The sequence below is a fragment of the Ctenopharyngodon idella genome, chromosome 9, assembly GCF_019924925.1.
Source record: "Ctenopharyngodon idella isolate HZGC_01 chromosome 9, HZGC01, whole genome shotgun sequence".
Taxonomy (NCBI): Eukaryota; Metazoa; Chordata; class Actinopteri; order Cypriniformes; family Xenocyprididae; genus Ctenopharyngodon; species Ctenopharyngodon idella.
Window position 1 is genome coordinate 28,193,891 of NC_067228.1, and position 21,281 is coordinate 28,215,171.

At 38.3% G+C, this 21,281-nt stretch overlaps 1 protein-coding gene across 1 annotated transcript; it reads right to left on the bottom strand.

The window, feature by feature from the left end:
* Positions 1–1,120: 1,120 nt before the first annotated feature.
* Positions 1,121–12,664, bottom strand: tnfsf11 (TNF superfamily member 11). The gene is made up of 4 exons (XM_051906521.1): positions 12,046–12,664; positions 7,826–7,861; positions 3,103–3,238; positions 1,121–2,938 (listed from the first exon to the last, which is right to left on the bottom strand). The coding sequence occupies exons 1-4, from the start codon at positions 12,229–12,231 to the stop codon at positions 2,514–2,516; spliced, it is 783 nt and encodes a 260-aa protein (XP_051762481.1). The 5' UTR covers positions 12,232–12,664; the 3' UTR covers positions 1,121–2,513.
* Between the last annotated feature and the right edge of the window lie 8,617 nt (positions 12,665–21,281).

Consider the following 21,281-nt stretch of genomic DNA (forward strand, 5'->3'; position numbering starts at 1 on the left):
AAAAGGAAATTCTTATAAAAAATGTTGGCTCAAATATATATATATTTTTTTATTGTTTTATTAAATGTTAGAATATTAAAATAAAAATACCCATGAATCAAAAATATTTGAATAAAAAAAAATTGAAAAATTATTTTAAAAATGTTTTTTAATTGTGTACATTTATATTCAAAGTGCAAAGACATTTTTTTTTTTCTATTTTATTGTCATTATATTATTATTATTTTAGAAAACAGTATTTTTGTTTTCACTTTAATATTTGGGGTCCTTGTTACACATGTAGTTATAACTACAAATTATGTATAATTACATGCAACCAACCCTAAACCAAATCTAATCCTAACTCTATAATAAGTACAGTAGGCTACATGAAGTTAATTATTATTACTCAGTACTTAAATGTATAATTACACTGTAACATGGACACCTTAAAAAAAAGCATAATGAATGTTTTTCAAAACATCTTATCCTTTTCTCCTTTTATTTAGACTTCTTTATTTGTCATTGACCCTTTTTTTTTTTTTTTTTGACAATTGCAATATTGTGGTCAAACTTCATATGTGGCCATTTCCATCACACTTGGATTTCACAGACCGCAGTGCTTTTAATGGTTGGCTATGTTGAGTGACAAGTACTGTGGCGCTGTGAGTTCCTCTCAAATGAATCTGCTAACTTGAGGTAGACTTGAGAAATACACAATGGGACACTGTTTTGTTTTGGTTCTCCTGCTTTTATTCTCTCAGCAACTAAGTCCAAGCAAAATTATGGTCCAAATATCTGCAGTGAATTAGAGGCTAAAACAACCGCCACTAACGTGTGGATATTATTTTAAGGATGACCATGTTCCCACCCCACAACCAGTGTAATTCACCCGTTTGCTCGACAATACCACAAAGAAAGGAAAGACCAAACATTTACTTTTAGCTGTCACATCTAGAGAGGAGCCAGTTAACTCTGGGAACTGCCTGTACTTTTTCTTTGTCGAGGTAATATGAAAATAGACTTAACGCATATGTAAACTATGAATGCCTAGGTGAAGGCCTCAGGAGGTGGAAACATGGAACTACATGGAAAGCATGGTAAATATGACATTATCAAATAAAGCATTTTCATTAACAAATTAGTATTTTATTTAGAAAAGTATCTTTATTAGGCAGAATAGTATAAATAAACATTATAAAACAGAACTTTTGCTAACATATGAAAAAAAAAAAATCTTAGACTTTAACATTTTTAGGTTTGCTTCGGGTTGGGAACAATATATTCTGCTGTCCATAAACATTTGCACACAGAATAGTCAAATTAATCATACTTAAATACAAAGTTTCCTAGTGAGAAACCAATCCATTTAAGCTTTAAACAGGAGCCCTGTGCCTGGGACAAAAGCGCATGAATAACAGACCTAAAGTCAATGCCCTTTGTCCAAAACCTCTTGAAGAATGGATTAAAGGCAATTATATACACTGTACAAAACTGTACAACAGACAGAACATTTTACAAACATTCCATCATTATTGAAAATAAATAAATACACTAAAAACAAAATTAAATTAGAGCGTACCAAACTCAGTTTGGTTCTGCACATCGCTTCTCAAAGACAGTCCAGCTGCCTTGATTTTTGTTGAATGTTTGTATACGTTTTGTTCAAGAAATTTTAACGCTATTTAAAAATATCATCTGAAAGGAAGCTCTAAACATCCAACAGTGAAATTCATCAATCAGTAAAGCATCAGTACATATTCTTGATGAGACAGGCAGTACTTGTTCACCAGTTTGGCACAATTAAAATTTCCTTGACATTGAGTCTCATGATCATTTCTTCAAAGTTCAATCAATTATGCTTTCAATGATCTGAAAGAAACCTTCCCATAGGCTGTAGCTATCATTTTAACATTGTGTTAGATACATTTCATGGTATTTGGACAGTTTTGTTCTTACATTCTGATCCGATCAATGTGATGATGATGAAAAGTTTAATGTAAAATCTCTTAAACTAGCGATGCACTGATATGTCGTCTTTTATTACTCACTTAAGGCTGTTCCTTTTTGGTATACTCACTGATAACAAAACGTCACAACGGCTAAAGCCGCAAATGTGATATTGCTTTTATACAACACTTCAATGAACAAGAAGTTCCTATTGCGTATATTACATTTTGAACTAAATTTGACCACTTAGTTCGTATGTTTTTCCTCTGTTGTGGAGGTCGCAGCAGACTACTGCGATTTGGCGTACTTTACTGGGACCGTCCAGCGTCACTCCACCGCTGTGATTCGCTGCATGGTTGTGGTTATTGGAGCATTTTAAGAGCATGAGTACCAATATTGGACTGATACCTATTGCCAGTATCGGTACGACTGAGAAGTGTTAATGTGCCCTTAAATGTCTTCTATATTGAACAAAAATTCAAAAGTCAGTGATCAAAAACAAGTGCTCAGTGGTTCATAATCACTTTAAAAAAGTTCGTAAGGTTGCAAAAATGTGCACATGTTCAGTAGCAAAAAGATGCAAGTCAATCACTTATCTTAAAAGTACCAAAATATGTCCCTTCAGCTGCAGGGTCCAGCAGCCACGCATTGGATACGTTGACAAAAATACCATCCGCCTTAGTCAACTGGACACCTCTGCCCTGCTCCACGCAGTACATGTTGTACTTCGCAATGTTCCACTGCAGTGTGCCGCCACTTTTTGTAAGGATAGCGGGCTTGATTACAGACTGCGTGTGCTTCTCATGGTAAATGTACTGAAACAGCTGTAAATTGCTGACGTCCTCTTTGTCCGTGTCGTGTTCCTCAGCATAACGAAAGCAGGTCTTGGCATATACGTAGTAATAGCCAGGCTCATCCACTAAAATTCGCCCATCACGGTATTTCATCTTCTTCAAATTCGACCCATGAAAATCATCCCAGTGGATCATGGTTAAATCATTTCGATCTTCTGCAAAAGCACCAGTAACATGGTATAAATATGGATATATATTACGTCAAGATCACTTAATTTAGGTTACCAACTCAATTTTTTAAGTTACAAGTCTCTAAAATTTCAGGAAACATTTCTGACAACCATGTCATGTGATTCTGAAATAAACAGCTTATGCTTACTGGTAGAAAAGTTTGTGGGCGTCTTGATAGGAAGGTGAGCAGATGGCATGCGTGTATCCTTTTTTTGTCGACATCTTTCCTTCTTCTCCTTAAAACTTTTGATTGGATCGGCTATTAAAGTTTCACTGTGCATTTCCTGAGAAAGAACAACCAAACACATTAATGACTTACTGAATCCATCATTCACAGTGCAGATTCTTATGATCATGCAGACTCCAATAAGAAACCAAAAATATATATATACAGAATAAAGGCCCGTTCACACCAAGGACAATAATGATAACAATAAAGATATAGTTCTGCAAAATAATTCTAAATGGCTAGAAGAGGTGTAAAGGTATACATTCCTCATATATGACACATTAACCCTCTACTGCACAGCATTTTTTAACAGCTCATTTTATTCTTGCTCATTCAAAGAAGAAATGGGAAACACACTGTTGTGAACACATATGTCCTCATTGTCACATTTCCTTTTTTCACACAAGCAGCAGAATTTAGAATATTGGTTACATCGCTACATTTCTCGAACTGGATCTCATGACTCTGCCAGTATTTACTTTGTTACCAAAAGTTACCTAAAAATAATTTCTGTCACTAGCGCCACTAAATAAAACTGCAAAAGTTATGACCATTTGTTGAACAAACAGATAGTTATGCTGTCAAGGTCATTGTAGCATTGGGCTGGTTGAGACGAACACTGTTTGCATCAGCCTAAAAATTCCTTAAGGCAGTGTTTCTAAACCCAAAAGTGGATTTCAAGACCGTTTTGATTGGGTTGTGGAGTGTGTAGTCAAAAAAAAGTGAGACTTATTTTGAAAGACAGGCGTGAAAGCTGTTGACTCTTCTGTCAAACGCAGTTTGAAGGTGCATTCACGCCATTTTGTAATTATGAGATTTCAACTAGTAAAAGCATTCATGTCCTTGTAGAGTTCTTAAATACGGCTTGTAAGATGGGAATTTTTGGAGAGCTCCTACATGGACCACGTGACTGCTGCAGATTCATTTAGGCATTGATAGTGTTGCCTAGAAAGGCACACTTCTCAGTCCGAGGATGTAAATAGCACCGAATATAACATCACGTTGTCATCTCAAGACTACGGTAATTATGACATGGAATGAACGCAGGATAAGCAAAGAGTACCTGTGAAAAATGAACTTTACTGTCCTGTCAGACGTTAGTCTGTGGAAATGCAGAGGAGCACACTGTATATCATTTCACTATATGTAATGAGCAAAACAAATCATGAGTTGCAACGTTGTAGTTATGTTGTCAATTAGTAAGTCATGAAATTACCAGAAAGTACCAATAAACTATGTAACTGGTACAATGTGTGTTAGCTGGGAAGGATTTACATGCAAGTTCATTCTATTCATCAGGATCAGTATCAATGTTTTATTAACAGTTCATGTTAGTGTTGTGTATTTACCATGGTAACTGAACCTTAATCCAAAATACCACTATTTTCCACTTTGTGTTATTTTCTATATTTTTGATGACTGTGGTGGCTCATACCAATTTACTAACTTAACTTTCTATTAACAAAAACTAGTTTGGGACTGCCATTTAATAGCCTCACCTTATACTGTTTATTCATCAGTGTTAGTGATATTCCTATAATTTATATATATGTTAAGTAAAGTGGAATGGTATTTGTGCGTGTGTAAACCGTTTTTGAGAAATAAATACTTGGTTCAAATTCCTAAAAAAGTTGGATCGTGGCTTAATGACCATGGGAAAATGTGGGTCCCATGGCCAAACCAGTTGAGAAGTACTAGCTTAAAGGGTTAGTTCACCCAGAAATGAATATTCTGTCATTAATTACTCAACCTCATGTCATTCCAAACCTGTAAAACTTTCGTTCATCTTCGGAAAGCTCTTTTTAACAAAATATTAAACGTGAACTCACGTTGGAGATTACGTGATTAACCTCATAAAATTGAGGTTAAATCACTGGAGTCACATGGATTTCTTTACTACCTTTCTGGGGCTTAAAAAGTGGTACAGGGTGTCAATGGAGGGACAGAAAGCTCTCAGATTTCATTAAAAAGATCTTCATTTGTGTTCCGAAGATGAACAAAAGTCTTACGGGTTTGGAACCACATGAGGGTGAGTAATTAATGACAGGATTTTCATTTTTGGGTGAGCTAACCTTTACCATTTTTCAACACGTTCATGGGTAAAATCCAATTATTTCAAAAGTATTCAACATGATCAGGAGTTTTGCATGAGGGTGAAAGATTTCCTCGATGCAAATTTTGCATTAGGTTCAGTAAAGCTCTTTCTGATTCGGATTCTGGTTCTAGTTATGTGAATTCTCTGAGCTGACCAACAGAAAGCAGCTTGGTTAGAAACTAACTTCTGTGTGAGTTGTGTTTCATGCATCACATTCTCTACACTACTGACAATGGACAATGCATGTTCTTGAAATTTCCCTAATGTGACCTTTACTCGTATAGGAAGGATGTGGTAGAAGATACGATTTGTAACATACAAATCTTTATATATGTGCACCGTGCATGATAGGTAATAGCAAGAAAATCAAATCAAATAAAAAAAAGATGAATATGCAGAGGAGACCAGAATGCAAGGACACTACCAACATAACAGGTAATAATTCTGTTGTGCTGTTTCCTCTCTGCAGTTTCACTTGCTCAAGTATGAAGGAAATGTTCTCTATGCTTCAAGCGCCTTTTGAAAAAAAAAAAAAATCAGAAAGTATAAAATGTCTTCTAAGGTATTCAAATTGCAAGGTGTCTTTAAAATGAAGCCAACAATCCAGCAAATCAGGAAAACACTGAATAGAATACACTTGAATAACTTCAACTGTTTGAAATCTAGTCTGATTTGTGGGTATATGGGAATATGTCATCATTTTAAGTTTCATACCACAAAGAGATTTATATAAGTGGTAGTAAATTAAGGCCCAAGTAAAAGCTATATTTATGAAATATGATCTAAATATATAAATATTATAATATTAGGCATTTTGTCCTAGACTAGCATCAAATAACAAACAAACATAATAATTAGGCCTTTCAAGTGCCGGGTTTTGGTTTTTGTTCCATGCTCTGACCTTCTTAAGAACTTTGGTACACCGCAAACAAAGTAGGCCAGTACAAACACGCTCTCAAACTAAATTGCATTTGAGCAGCATTAAAAAATCCAAGATATAACATATATTTAAACACTTAATAAGTTGTCCCAGGGTAATGATAAAAACAGTATACTTCTCATGACCTGGCAAAGCAAGCCAGAAAAACGCTTCATAAAGCCCAGAAGATCATGAATAGAAATTGTATATAGAATTATAGCTCTAATATAACAGGCGTTCACAACCTCAAAAGACTGTGTAAGTGTGCAAATACATTTATGAACTAAAGTCAACACACTTTATTTCTCCTCTGATCTCTCATCACAGTTTCTGATATTAATTGTGGCAAATCCATTTCTAAACCGCAACCAAATGTCGTTTCCAAACTCTTCAAATTCCACTCTATGCACAGGCGAACTGCATCCACTCAGACCATATATAGATGTTTAAGCAGGTCATTTGTAATTATGTTGTCTGTAGCCACGAGACATGGTTAAATATCCAAACTGAGTTCCTGACAAAGAAAAGTTCCTGGGATTTTGGCTTGAACTTTTCACAAGCGACTACACCATCATGATTAAGGGAATGTTTTACAGCAACCATGGTATTCTGTGGTGTGTTTATCCTTGTCTGTAAACAAACTAATTTTGTACAAAATACCAATGCAGAACCTATGTTTAACAATGGAATTGGCACTATTAATGCAAGAAGCACATTCTATCAGTTCAATAAACACTATTTGCAGGTCATAGTTTTGGAATGTCTTGCTGCTAATAGGAGGAAATGCTATGCCATATAAGCACGTGAAATGCTTAAGAATGTCAAATTAGCCCAAAGGACTTTTTAGTAGAAGCCGCCTCTTGGAGGGTGCAGGTGATTAGTTGGTTCCCCATCGGGGAAGCAAACTGTTTTATTCACTTTGAAAAAAAAATAAATAAATAACTGTTCAATGATACTCGACATAGTTGTGTAAAAGTGTAGACTACTTAAATGAAGCAATATTCAGAATCAGGTGCATTAAACGGAAAAAAAACAAGTACAAAACTTGTAAATAAAATCATTTTATATACAATTTAATAACATAGTTTTATATATGCATGGGGTGTTCAGAGTTTCCTGTGTTAACAGCTCCATAAAATAGCCTACTGGAAGTACTGTAGTTTTGCTGTACTATACTAAAAATATAAAAAGAACAATACAAAGCAGTAATTAATGTTATAAATACAGCAATCCAGCATCCTCAAATGAGGGTACACCGCCCGCACTCCCTGTAGACTATTTTAAAATGTTAAATAGCTACACAAATAATGTGTTACAACTGCCATCACACCCCATCCGAAATAATTCAACTATGTGTGTCAACTATGTCGAGTATCATTGAACAGCAACTATCAACTCAAAACAACCTCAAAAAGCATATAAAAAGGTCTAAACACTAAAGGTCAGGGTTAGGATCAAATGAGATTTAAGGTGTAATCATTGCATTCTTTACAGCATTCCAAAACTCAAACTGTGTTGTGTAAAATGAGGAAAAGAATGTTTCTGCAAACTGATGAGGTTTCTGAGTCTAAGCCAAAGCACACAAACATTAGAAAAACAGACTCATCTTTTGAAGTTTATTAGCTCACCTCATTAGGACTCTGCCGGGCTGAGGCAAGGTCGACCTGTAAAAAACAACAAACACAATTCAGTTACACACATGTGAATTACTTTATCTAATTCAGTGTGAGCTAATACAAAGTTCTGTCATGAAAATCTAGATGGCGCAGGCTGATAGGTCCTTAAAGGTTAGTTCACCCAAAAATGAAATTTCTGTCATTAAGTACTCACCCTTGTGTCGTTCCAAACCCGTAAGACTTTCATTCATCTTCGGAACACCTTCCAGGTTCTACGTCAGAACGCAAGCTCAGTATTGGCCGACGCTGTTCACGTAAGCAGCACAACGCATGAGTGTGATGCTGACGCAGGAGCTGGCCAATAATGAGCCAGTGTTCTGATGTAGAACCTGGAAGAGCTGAACATAAATAGAGTAATAGAATGATAGGGGAGAGACAAATTTGTTGAATAAAGTCGTTATTTTTGTTTAGTTTTTGCGCACGAAAAGTATTCTCATCGCTTCAACCACTGTAGTCACATTGACAATTTTAACAAAGTTTTTACTACTTTTCTGGACATTGAATGTAGTAATTTCGTTGCTTTCTCTGGAGGATAAAAAATCCTCTCGGATTTCATCAAAAATATCTTAATTTGTGTTCTGAAGATGAACGAAGGTCTTACGGGTCTGGAACGGCATGAGGGTGAGTAATTAATGACAGAATTTTCATTTTTAGGTGAACTAACCCTTTAACTCAATCTGATTGCAATCACATCATTCTCTATAGGGCACAACTGATTGGTTCCTGCTGTATCAGTAGCCAATGAGCTCGCTGCTCAACCTTCAAATACTCGGTCAGCATTTGCTGTAGCAGTTGCAGCGTGCTTTCAGAAACCCTCCACCTTCCCCAGCTCCGTAGATCTGCTACGGGTAATTCATGTACGCTATATTGTACAGCAGCAGCAGCATGTCTTACTTGCTCACATCAGCGTGTTGTGTATGTATTGGCAGTAGTAAGTCCTGTACTTGATCTGCAGTAGCAGAAGCAATAACAGCAGCAGCGTAGCAGATCTATTCCGCCAAGACCAAACATATCAACATTGTGATATCCATTACCATGCCAAACACTCCGAGAGTTGTCATGACAGAAATGTGTTAAGCAAGGTAAAACATCCTGGTTATTCTCTTCAGTTATGTCCTTTGACAGGGGCGGTAAAACAGAATAATATTATCAAATGGGGTTTAATGAGCTACATAAATACCTACATTATTATAGGTATAAATGATGGATAAGCAGCAGGCCCACATATAATCTGCACCCGCAAAACACTGCAGAAAGTTCCAGACTTCTGTAAAATTGGAATGCTTGCCATTCATAAAATTCTACCAATCTCCCAATACTGATGCTTTCGTTTATTGCCTGTTTTGACTATTTATTTTTATTTTTTTTTAACTATAAAGCCTTATTTGGACGGGATTAGATTTACATGGAGAGGTGGGGGTAAAGTAATTATTACCAGAGCTTCTCAGTGATTTTAGTCTCATCCGAATGTGCCATCTCAGTAATCATTACAGACAATGCCAGCAAAGATTACGGTGACTTTTACCTTCTGTAAAAAGGTCTGGAAAAATTACCGTAGACCATAGACCAGCTGTAAATATGTACATAAATATTCCATCATTTCCTGTTTAAAAGTAATTTTTCATGTTTTTTTGTTCGTTTGTTGTTTTTTTTTTACGTATGGAAGCACTTGAAGAAGCTTTCAGTTGCGTTCTAGGCGGCAGGACAACTCTGTGGCAAACCTCAAGTGTTTGTTTGATTTTTGTTTGTATTTGTACATGTGATATCAGGAAGCAATGTAATACACACGACAACAGGTAGGTGACAGCGGTGCATAAATCGAGTTACCCCTCCCACTTCTGGTCGTTTTACTGAGATTTCTTATCCCGTGCGAATTGGCCATTATTTTACAGACGATATGGTAAAATTACATTACTACATCTACCCTTGTAAAACTAATCCTGTCCGAATAGGGCTCTCAGATCACACATTTTACAATAGTAAAATCTATTGCCAAGAATCTCTCAAAATAAGTTCAGAAAATGTGAAACCTTATTTGCATTTGAGTCTAACGAAGAAGGAAGAACACTGAAGTATTTTCTTCCTCAATTATCCTCAAGCACAAACAAGTTTTTTCTGCAATTTTTACATTGGCCACATTTCTGGAAGTGATTTCACAGATCCTGGGCTATAATTACCAGTTCATAAGGTAAAACTAGAGCGTTAAGAACCCATCTTAAACTATGAAGGGTGCAGGTGCTCAGTCAGGAAGTAATATGATACACTGCAAAATTATTTACAAAAAATTCTAAACGTTCTGTAACTGCAAGTAGCAACAGTTTGTGATGCAGTGTGTGATATTATTCCTCTGCATTTGAAATTCATGGACTATAAAAGGAATGAGAAGCATTTCATTATCATATATGGTTTGGTTCAGTTGAGGATTGTCCCTGCATCTATTTCTGAGGACAACATGAACCATACGCCAAACACAACTGACATCAAACCTTTTCCCTTCCTTGCATCTGTTTCTTTGGCCCTCTACCAGCGCACAAGAAGCCTCCGACATACACCGCTGTATTTGGGCCAAAGCCTCATAAAACAAGATGTCATAATATTCTCCACAGCATTCACACTACAGGAGAAAGATCTGGGCATGACAACATGTGAGAGCTGTTTTTCAGCATCCCATTCGTGTTGCAGCTCTGCCAAACATTTAAGCAGACCACCAGATGAGCAAACCAAGTCAGAGGGAATGTTTTGGAGAACCAGGGTGAAAGTGCAAACCTGACATGACCAGTGAAAAACCTTCCAAAAAAAAAAAAAAAGGGAAAAATAAGTCATTTGTAGACACTACACTACACTACTAAAAGTGCAGACTTTTTGAATTCCAGGAAATTATGTTCAGTGCCCTTTAAAAGTATCTCAGGATGCAGTTCATAAAGTTGGTTGAGTAAATGTTTGTCTAGGGTAAGCAGAGCTGAAATCTAGACAAAGAACCTTTGGTTTGTTCAACATGTATTATAGCACTACGTCTATTTCCCATTCATCCATTTGTGTTATTGTATAGTAATATTATAAACTTTAATATTTTTCTAAAATATTTGAAAAAGAATGGGCAGATATGTCCAACCTTTTGACTGGCACTGTATGTCTTTGTATCACTTGTGGGAGACCCAACAATATTTGGTCAATGTCTGTTTTCTCCAGATTTCTGGAAAAAAGGAAACCAGTGCTGGAGCAACAACACATTCATGAAAATCAGCATTGCCAAAAACCAACATTTCCTGTGTCAGCAATTGGTTTAGACTGATACAGCTATCCCAGAACAAACCTAGTGTACAAAACTAAACTATTTAAATATTTACTAACCAGCAAATTTAACGACAATAACGTGCATGTGCGCGTGAATTCGGAGTAATACTGTGAGATCTACAAATAAAACTCTATATTTCATACATTATGATCAATATATTTTTGAGGTGATATTAGCAGCAGTAATGTCTCACTAATAAAGAAAAGAAAAAGAAAAACACTTTAACATTTCAACGTGTTAGGCAAAAGTAACGTTCGTGTCGCGTGCAATGACACAAAGATTCAAATTCCCACGAAATATAGGCTTTTTTATTATTATTTATAAATAAACCAATTAAACCAACATTAATCACTGAAAACAATTTATGAAAAAAAAAAAAACAGCTTTTTGTTATTTCTATTTTTTAATTTTTTTTATCAAATGTTAAAAGCCATAAGCTGGAGCGATATAAATGATGACAGAGTTCAGAGACCTGTTGAAGGTGACTCAACTAGACGGACCAAATCCTTTTTTTTTTTTTTTTTAAGTCACACACTTTTACTTCCAACAGTCGTGCAGCGTGTAAAATATAGAAACAATGCTTTTGAAAGTTACGTTCAAACCCCACTTGGTACAAAAAGCACTGAGTGGGCACAAGACGCTTCTGCGAACGAGCGCACGCTCCTTCTGATGTTCAAACGCGCTTAAACAGAAGAGGCGCGCTTCACACTCTGAACCGTCCTGTAACGCTTGACATTAAGAGTTCACAACAGGTTAAACAGAACCTGGCCTCAAAACTGCATGCAAAACCTTAAGATTAATGCACTAAAACTGTGACAATTGCAGTAAAACTGATGTATTGAAAGAGTTTATGAAGTAGGGGTAATTATTTTCTTACCTCTCGGAGATAACCGGTTAAGTGCAACAAAATCGCCACACTCGACGCGACCTGCAGCAGTCCCATGACAGCGAGGGTGCCGAATATGAGCGCTCTGTGCGTGGAGCCCGTGTGCGGAGCGCGCGCCGGAGCCTCTTCCATATCGATATGATTCCGCAGGTACGCGCGATAATCATTAGCTGCCATGAGCGCTCGATCGCGGCACAAATCCTCTCTCAGTGGGAGGACTCGAGAAATGATCAACGATTCATATAAACATGGGGGTGGGCAATGCAGTTGGCTTCGGAGACAGCCAATCAGATAATAGACACAGATGATCTCGCTTTTTCAGGCGTCTTTTTTTTCTTTCCTTCACTTCTTTTTGCGTGAGTTCAGTCAAGAGCAGGTTGGTGGAGTAGGCTGTCATAATTCTATCTAAAGAGATTTACTATAGGAGGACTACACTAACTTTAAAAGATTCTGGTTATGTGACCTTACTTTCTATTTATAAATGTTTTGAATAAATCAAGGCATTTGTGGTTATTGATTTTCTTTCTCGGCACAAAATATTGAGGTTAAACTGATAGCTTCCTAAAACCAGTAAGATTAACATGACAAGTGAGTAATAATAAACCACTTGTACTTTAAACCCACTGTAATAGCTCTGTGTTTTTATAAAAGCCATTACTTCCTGGAGTGATATAATATTGTTGGCTCCTGTCTGTTGTAATACTGAGACCACACAAGAGTGTGGCGGTGTCAAAAAACGAGTGTGCTGCATACCTAGACAGCATTTTTGGATATCATGCCTAGTGATCTGCTTACCTATACAGCACTTTTTGGGCATCATGTCTAGTTAGCTGCCTATCTAGACGACCATTTTGGGCATCATATATAGTGAGCTGCCTATGTAAACATCAGTTTTGGACATCATAGTGAGCTGCCTACCTAGACATTGGCATGATGTCTAGGTATCATGTAAGCGGTTTACCAGGTCAACAGTTTTGGGCATCATCCCTAGTGAGCTGCCTACTTACACAGAATTTTTGGGAATAATGCCTGTAGTGGGCACTACCTAGAGAGCATTTTGGATGTCATACCTATTGAGCAGCCCAAGTAGACAGACAAAAAGAAATAAATAAGTAAATAAATAATCCAAAAAGGCTGTCTAAAGGCTGGATAACACTACACAACGTTTGCTTAGATTTTTGTCCTGATTTGCAATCTGGACGAGTTGAAAATAGTTGCTTGAAGTCTGCGCCAGTCTACAGATTTTGGGCAATCGGATATGACAGAATTCACAGAAAATAGCGTAGCGTATGATAGGCACAGACTCTGATTTTTTAGCTTCGGACTATGATTCCATCCAGTCAGAGGATTTCAAAACATGTTTGATATTTTGAGCCAGTTTTAGAACACATATCATGTATAATGAGTTGCTGCTGAATCTGTAGAGTCCATACTTACCGCATCTACCCACCCAAGACCCCATCCAAATGCACTTGGCTCGTTTTTTTCAGATACTACGGTCATCTCCTGCGTATCTGTTATGCATCTCCTAGCAACAAGGTGCGTGTTTCTGTGTGAGTTTGTTGTGTGTAATCCTCCGTCGTTTAGTATATGATGCCTAGTGTTTTAAAATCTGTTCAGATTTTAAAGGTTGTGTAGTGTACTCCAGTCTTAAAGGTTAGTTCACCCAAAAATGAAATTTCTGTCATTAAGTACTCACCCTCATGTTGTTCCAAACCCGTAAGACCTTCGTTCATCTTCAGAACACAAATTAAGATATTTTTGATGAAATCCGAGAGGTTTTTTTTAATCTCCCATAGAAAGCAATGAAATTACCATATTCAAGGTCCAGAAAAGTAGTAAAGACATCATTAAAATAGCCAACGTGACTTCAGTGGTTCCACCTTAATGTTACGAAGCTACGAGAATACTTTTTGTGCACAAAAACAAATAAAAAATAATGACTTTATTCAACAATAATGTTTCCTCTCTACTCTGTCAGTCTCCTATGCAGTTTACGTTGAAGAAACATTACAGAGCTTCCTTGTTTTACATCAGAATGCCGACTCTGTATTGGCTGACTCCTACATCAGCATCACACTCACGCGTCATGGTGCTCACGTGAACAGCGCCGGCCAATACTGAGCCTTCGTTCGAACGTAAACACGGAAGCGGTGCACTGCGTCAACTGCGTAGGAGAATGACAGGGTAGAGAAGAAATTGTTGAATAAAGTTGTCATTTTTGTTTTGTTTTTGCGCTCAAAAACTATTCATAACATCAAGGTTGAACCACTGTAGTCACATGGACTATTTTATTGAGGTCTTTAATACTTCTCTGAACCTTGAATTTGGAAATTTCGTTGCTTTCTATGGGAAATAAGAAGCCTCTCGGATTTCATCAAAAATATCTTAATTTTTGTTCCGAAGATGAACGAAGGTCTTACGGGTTTGGAACGACATGAGAGTCAGTAATTAATGACAGAAATTTCATTTTTGGGTGAACTAACCCTTTAAGAAGACAGCTCACTAGCTTTTGAGACACCAGTGAGAAGTACATCAGTGCTGCTAAAACAAACATTTTGGCTCCTACACAATCTATAACAACTCACAATGAATTTAGTATTTACAGTCAAAAAACAGATTTTCCAAATAACGCCCACTTTTCAGATCAGCATCCATGATATTCTTGAAGAAAATCAACGAGTCACTGAGTGTTTATCTGAACTTATAAACACTAAAATTCCTCTTGTTATTGCCAAGCTAAAGCAATGTAAAAAAGAACAGAGCTTTGTAAACGAATGTGCCTTTTGATGCTCAAGCAATTACAAATCCCAGCAGAGAAACCTGTTTTAAAGCAGTTATTTTAGACAGCTGCAGAGAAAAAGCGAAAAGAGAAAAGAGAAAAAGTTTGCAGAAGAGAATTGATGAATGTCAACAGAGTTCATGTGCTTGGCTTTCCCCCATTCACTCAGCCAGCCTCCAGCGCTGAAAGCTTGTAATGCTTCACCATTATATCAGCTTTTTTTCAGAACCACAATTATTACTTTGGTTGCAAATACACCACGCTGGAGTTTGTGTGACTTCTGCATAACTCGTGTCAGTTCGCAGTGTTTTGGCAATCCGCATTCCTGCGGATGACGATCAGGTCACCTGCATTCCCCTTCCGAAATTAGGGCAAGGCCAGAAAAGCTCGAGCACATTCCATAACCTTATGAACTTGGCTGCCCTCGCAGGGACCGCCATCCCGCAGCACGCCACGTTCGCTCGAGAGTCATTAATATACCGTGAGAACCCTTGTTTTGCCGTGGGTTTCTCGTGCCTTCAGCTATTTTCCACAGAATGCAGGCGCTGCGGCAGGAAGGTTTGGGTGGTATTTATACCCTTTTGTTTTGCCATGTGAGCTGTTCTTGCCCAAGCCAGAAGGTAGTTGAATACGCCGAACCCAGCACTCCATCAGAATATGACAGACGGCCAAAACCAGGCAGTGTTGAGAGCAAAGCAGCCGAAACCACTGGCAGGCACTTTCCTCAGTGCTGAGCAGGCCCCGGGAGCTTATTATTAGCTCTCCTGTAAGCGTGGTACTGTACACACAGGATGAGCAAGAGCACCAAGCCAGAATCCTTCCCATGTTTCGCAGACTGTGGAGTCACCGTGAGGATGTTTTTTTCTGGCTGCAGACTCCATGTGGCTATGTTCAAGTGTCTCAGGCCGACTGCTTTTTTTTGCATAAACTTCACCATATTTCAGCACTCAAGGAGAGGCAGGAAGTTCGATTTGAAATATTAGCATCACCGCAGAGCCTTGCTCATGGGAGTTTGAATCCCATGGAAATTTTCATTGTCCTTTTAGCCTGTAAGATTACATATTCATAGCTCTCACGGTGCTGCTTAACAACAGAGAAACAGCAACGCGGTCATTGCTCATATTAATCTGTGATCAGTGTCAGGCCTGCATACGCACAGAATTAAGAAGCCGCCACGTTCCAGACTGCAGAAATGGGACATGAAAGAGTGCAGTGTTGTCCTTTCCATTCTCCGCCACATCCTGTGTGGTAAGTCATCCCAGAGCACACAAAGAACACCCGCCTCTTCCTTCTCTTTCCTTCCTCACTCTCTTTTATACACCATAACACGAGGTCTTGAGAAGGACACTTATGCTCTACTCTACGTCTGTCGTCTTTGCGTTGGTATAACGGAGATTATTACGCAACAACCTACATAGCTACAAATAATTTAGTATGCCCACGTGAACCTTCACATGCATACAGTACACAAACTTGCCATGCTCCATTCTGACTGACTGGCTTTGTGCAGGAATTACAGGTTTTTAACAGTCTGTTGAAGTCTCACTCAGTCTCCATGCGGCTCCATGCCAACGTTTATTGATTTGAGTCTTTAAAAATAGATTCGTTTGGAGATTGGTCCCCTTACATGTCGGTCAGACGGCCACTTCCTGTCTAAGTGGGCTGTTCTTGGCCTACTAAAGTGCAAAGTGGACTAGACATTATGTTGGTAATAAAAAAATGTGGCTACTCGAAGTCAAGGGGGAATGTGGTTTTGACCAAGCACTGATTTCAAAACATCACTTGCAAAATAAATGTGCCAAAAATATTCAGGCTTAATGCATATATTCAGTTTCAGTTTAGAAGAAATTGTTGGAATACAATGCAGATTATTAGAGTAAGCATCAATGGTTTGCCAGACAAAGACTGGTGTGATGCCAGAGAAATCACAACTTCTCTAAACTCAATCTAGGGATTATTATGTCTAATTGCTCCTAGTATTTCTAGGAACTGTTATGAAACTTGTGATATGCCAGCCAGCATGCACTGTGATCAGGTTTACCATTCTGGAGGGGGGAAATTGCCAGCATAGCCTCTTATTTTGATATGCGATCTATTGTTATGGTTTGTAGAAGGCAGCTCCTAAGAATACTTGGCTTTAATAGTACAAGAGCTTTCAAAGATCTGGCAGGGTCATGGTCCACATTATATTGTTCAGTGAGCATTTGGACAAAATCCAATAGTTCATAATTTTTGAAAATATATGGACCATATAACAAACCGCTAGAAGGAAACATTGAATTAAATGAAATTTGATCGTATCAGATATCACATACTTGCTCTGTTCCAAATCTTACTGAGTTGCCAACAGAGGCAGCATTTTAAGGCATCATAGGCATGCTTCGACGCTAAAGCCCAAAGTATACTTTCGCTTGTCGACGTTTTGCTCCGGTTCACAGCCAGTCCGCATGACATCATTTTCTGTCATCACAGTCCGCTGATGTCCGCGCACATGGTGCGCATGCAGTCCATTTCCACGTGGACAACAATACATGTGTGAGTGATTGAGCATTTGAAAATAAAAGTCCAATAGATATTACTAAAAAACAATATTTTTTGTATTGCACACGGATCTGTCAATCGTGAGGTTTCAAGACGGTCAAGATGCTGACTTAGAAGGCAGCTGCCTATGTAGACAGCAGACAGCGCTAATATAAATTCAGGTGGTGCTTGCTGTATCACTATGGGGCGATGATTTTAAGATGAACAGTGCGGAATAGGGCAGTGGTAGACCATTACAGCTAAACCGTCAGTTAGAGGCTGCCCAGTCTCTCATTATCCCAAGATAAATTGCAACTGGCTCCTCAGTGAGTGCACAGCCGCATCCACGACTCCTCTCGAGACCGAAACATGCAGCATGTCACCAGTTTAGCATTGCCTCCCTGCCTTTTCCTGCACTCCCCACAAACAGCTTCCTGCTTGTTTTTCCGTTAGTTAAGGCCTAATTCAAGTAGCCACAGCGCTGCCCATTTAAGCCGCTGACAGATTTTCCCAGCCCGCGTCTCTAGAGCTTTCCAGTTGGCAAAGAGTTCCTGCCCTACTGACCAGCGTGAAGATGGTACAACTTGCGGCTGCTGCATAATATGTTACTGGTTATTTACTCAAAATTTTTGGAGACATGATTCATACACGGTGATTAAGAACGACTCCCCATTTATTTGAAATTTCCCCCAAACTAATCCGTACCGTTGCCTATGTCAATATGGAGGTACTTGTTCTTTGGTATTACGATTACAGGAAAGTTGATGTCATGGAAGGGGATAGACGAATGTTTTTCATATTATGACATGTATGAGTCAGGAGTGACTTCGTCAGGAGACAGGAAGCATCAATATCAAAGGACTGATATTATGATATGTCAGAGTGATGTAAGTCCGGTGTCTACGACAAGGTTTGCCTTGTCTCACCCACGTGATTAATGTGTTTTCAGTCACTTGAATAAAAACATGTTCAACCATGGGAAACACTGAATCCTCTCCACAGCAGCAAGGGGTCACTTTCTCATGTAAAGCCCCAGTAAACACTGATATTTTGAAATGACTCAGCTGCTGCTTGAGTGAATGAGGGGTCTTGAAGACCTCTTGAAGCTGATGCTCTCCCACCGTGGGATGATTCCATGGTAAACAGGGCCAACATTGCTCAGGACTGTGGGAGAGCCCTCTACCACCCACCCGAGAGTTCTGTTTCAGCCCACAAACACAACTGAAACCACTGCCATGTGCGTCGTCGTGTTGTCTGAGACGTCCTGGTTACAGCCACTTGATACTCCTTGCTGTGAGGTAAAACAATGGCCTGTGGTCACGAATGGAAATGAACTGCTAATAGATTCAGAGAGATTGGCACAGGGTGTTAGCTTACTGCCGTCCTGCCGAGTCGCTGACTCCCGCCCTCTCCTTTCATGAAAGGTGCTGGGTGACGACCATATTGTGATGGTCAAATGTCATCTGGTTCATGTTCTGAAAGGCTGAATCAAATCGGGTGGTTGTTGGAATCTCTTCAAGTCATTGCTATCTATCTTTCCCACCAACCTTTAACTAATATGAAAGACGCCACTGCACTGACTTGACCTTGTTGACCGGATTTCTTGTGGCAGCTATTGTATTTATGTCGAAATGAAATGTAGTGTGCCATGAGAAATAAGTTTTATGACTGTTTATACCCTTTATGAGTGGAGGAAATGAATCTGAAAGACTTTCTACACCCAGCTGTCATCAGAATTTCGGCGATAAATCACGGCAGTTTGACCGTCGCATTGGACCACGTGCTAATTATTGCGAGTCAGCGCATAGCCAAATGTGATTTGTCATAATCCATTAAGAAAACATACATCTGGTGCTGCTGGTGATGCAAACTGAGCACGTTCCAACTGTGTGTGGTTAAGCGAAGTATTATTTTGAACAAAACAGTCATTAAGTCTCTTTTATTGGGGAGACAAAATAGAAAGCGGTAAGAATGAGGTATAGGTGGAGATTATTTACCATATGTCATGAATGTCAATGCTGCTTCTCCTTCACAAAGGATTCACCCAGCAACACAGCCGTTGTGTTCGGGTTGGGAAGGAAGTGATATCATAGACTGAATCATGGCAGACCCAAAGGGGGGATTCCAGTCTAAGACTAAGCCTCTGATGTCAGACCACACCAGTTGGGACGTGAGGCCAACCTAATAAAGTCAATGGGTCTCTGCTTGGGTTGGCTGAGCGCTGCTGAGAGCCACCTTGTGTAATGGTGCGAGGGCTGGGTGGGGATGACAATACAGAGGGCTTTCATCGGTGTGTTAATGGGCGATTCATTGAATCTGCTCTATTGTAAGACTTGCTGCCATTTTGCATTCTTCTGCCAGCATGTCATTACAAAGCCTGAAATTACTGTGAACCTCATCTCTGCCTAACAAACATCAAATCTGTTGTTTCAGCTCCGGAGGATAGCACATTTTTCCAGCTTTAGTTACAGTAAGGAGTGGCGGTACTGGGTGAAAAACAATACTTGACAGCTTTTGCTTAAAGGGATATTATCATGTTTCTTTTTTATTCCTCTAGAGGTCAGCTTATAATGTTAGAAAAGTGTTTTTCTGAGTTTTTCCAGACCTTTTTCCTCCCTCTCACTGACCCTAAGCATTAAATGGTTATTTTTTTGCTGCTACTATGCAAATGTGACCCTGGACCACAAAACCAGTCATAAGGGTCAATTTTTGAAATTGAGATTTATACATCATCTGAAAGCTGAATAAATAAGATTTACATTTATGTATGGTTTGTTAAGATAGGACAATATAGGATGAGATACAACTATTTGAAAATCTGGAATCTGATGGTGCAAAAAAAAAAAAAATCAAAATATTGAGAAAATCACCTTTAAAGTTGTCCAAATTAAGTCTATAGCAATGCATATTCACTCACAAAAATATTTAGGGTAGGCAATTTACAAAATATCTTCATGGAACATGATCTTTACTTAATATCCTAATGATTTTTGGCATAAAAGAAAAATCGATAATTTTGACCCATACAATGTATTGTTGGCTATTGCTACAAATATACCCGTGTGACTTATAACTGGTTTTGTGGTACAGGGTCACAAATGTCTTCACATATGGACTGAAATACAACTCTACTTGCAAGCTGTGGCCCACAGGTTTGAAAACTTTTAATCAAAAAATAATCTGCACCATAATGAGCTGCTCAAACTCTTAAGATCAAGGTCCGACATAAATGTTCTCACACTTAACTCTAAATGCTAGATCTTAGAAATATTAACATCTATCCTGTGATAGAGGATAGATGCTAATATTCTATAATCTATCCTACTTCCTCTGTATTATATCGGTGTGACAGAATGAGCTGAGTTTCTGAACACAGTATAGGTGTCATTAAGTGTGTTTTCATGCACTTTTAAAGGGTTAGTTCACCCAAAAATGAAAATTCTGTCATTAATTACTCACCCTCATGTCATTCCACACCCGTAAGACTTTCGTTCATCTTTGGAACACAAATGAGGATCTTTTTAATGAAATCTGAGAGCTTTCTGTTCCCCCATTGATAGCCTACGCAACTTCCACTTTCAAGCCCCAGAAAAGTAGTAAAGACATCATTAAAGTAATCCAGTGGTTTAACTTCTATTTTACGAAGTGCTGAGAGTGCTTTGTTTGCGGAAAAAAACAAAACAATTTAACACTTTATTTACAAAATATTAATCTCCATCATGTGTTCACGTAACGTCTGCTCTCATGTCAACACAACACTCATGCGTCATGGTGCTCTTGTGAACGTGTGTTGGAGATTAATTTTTTGTAAATAAAGTGGTAAATTATTCAAACAAAGCACTCGCGTGGCTTCATGAAATTGAGGTTAAACAACTGGAACCACATAGACTTTAATGTCTTTACTACTTTTCAGGAGCTTGAAAGT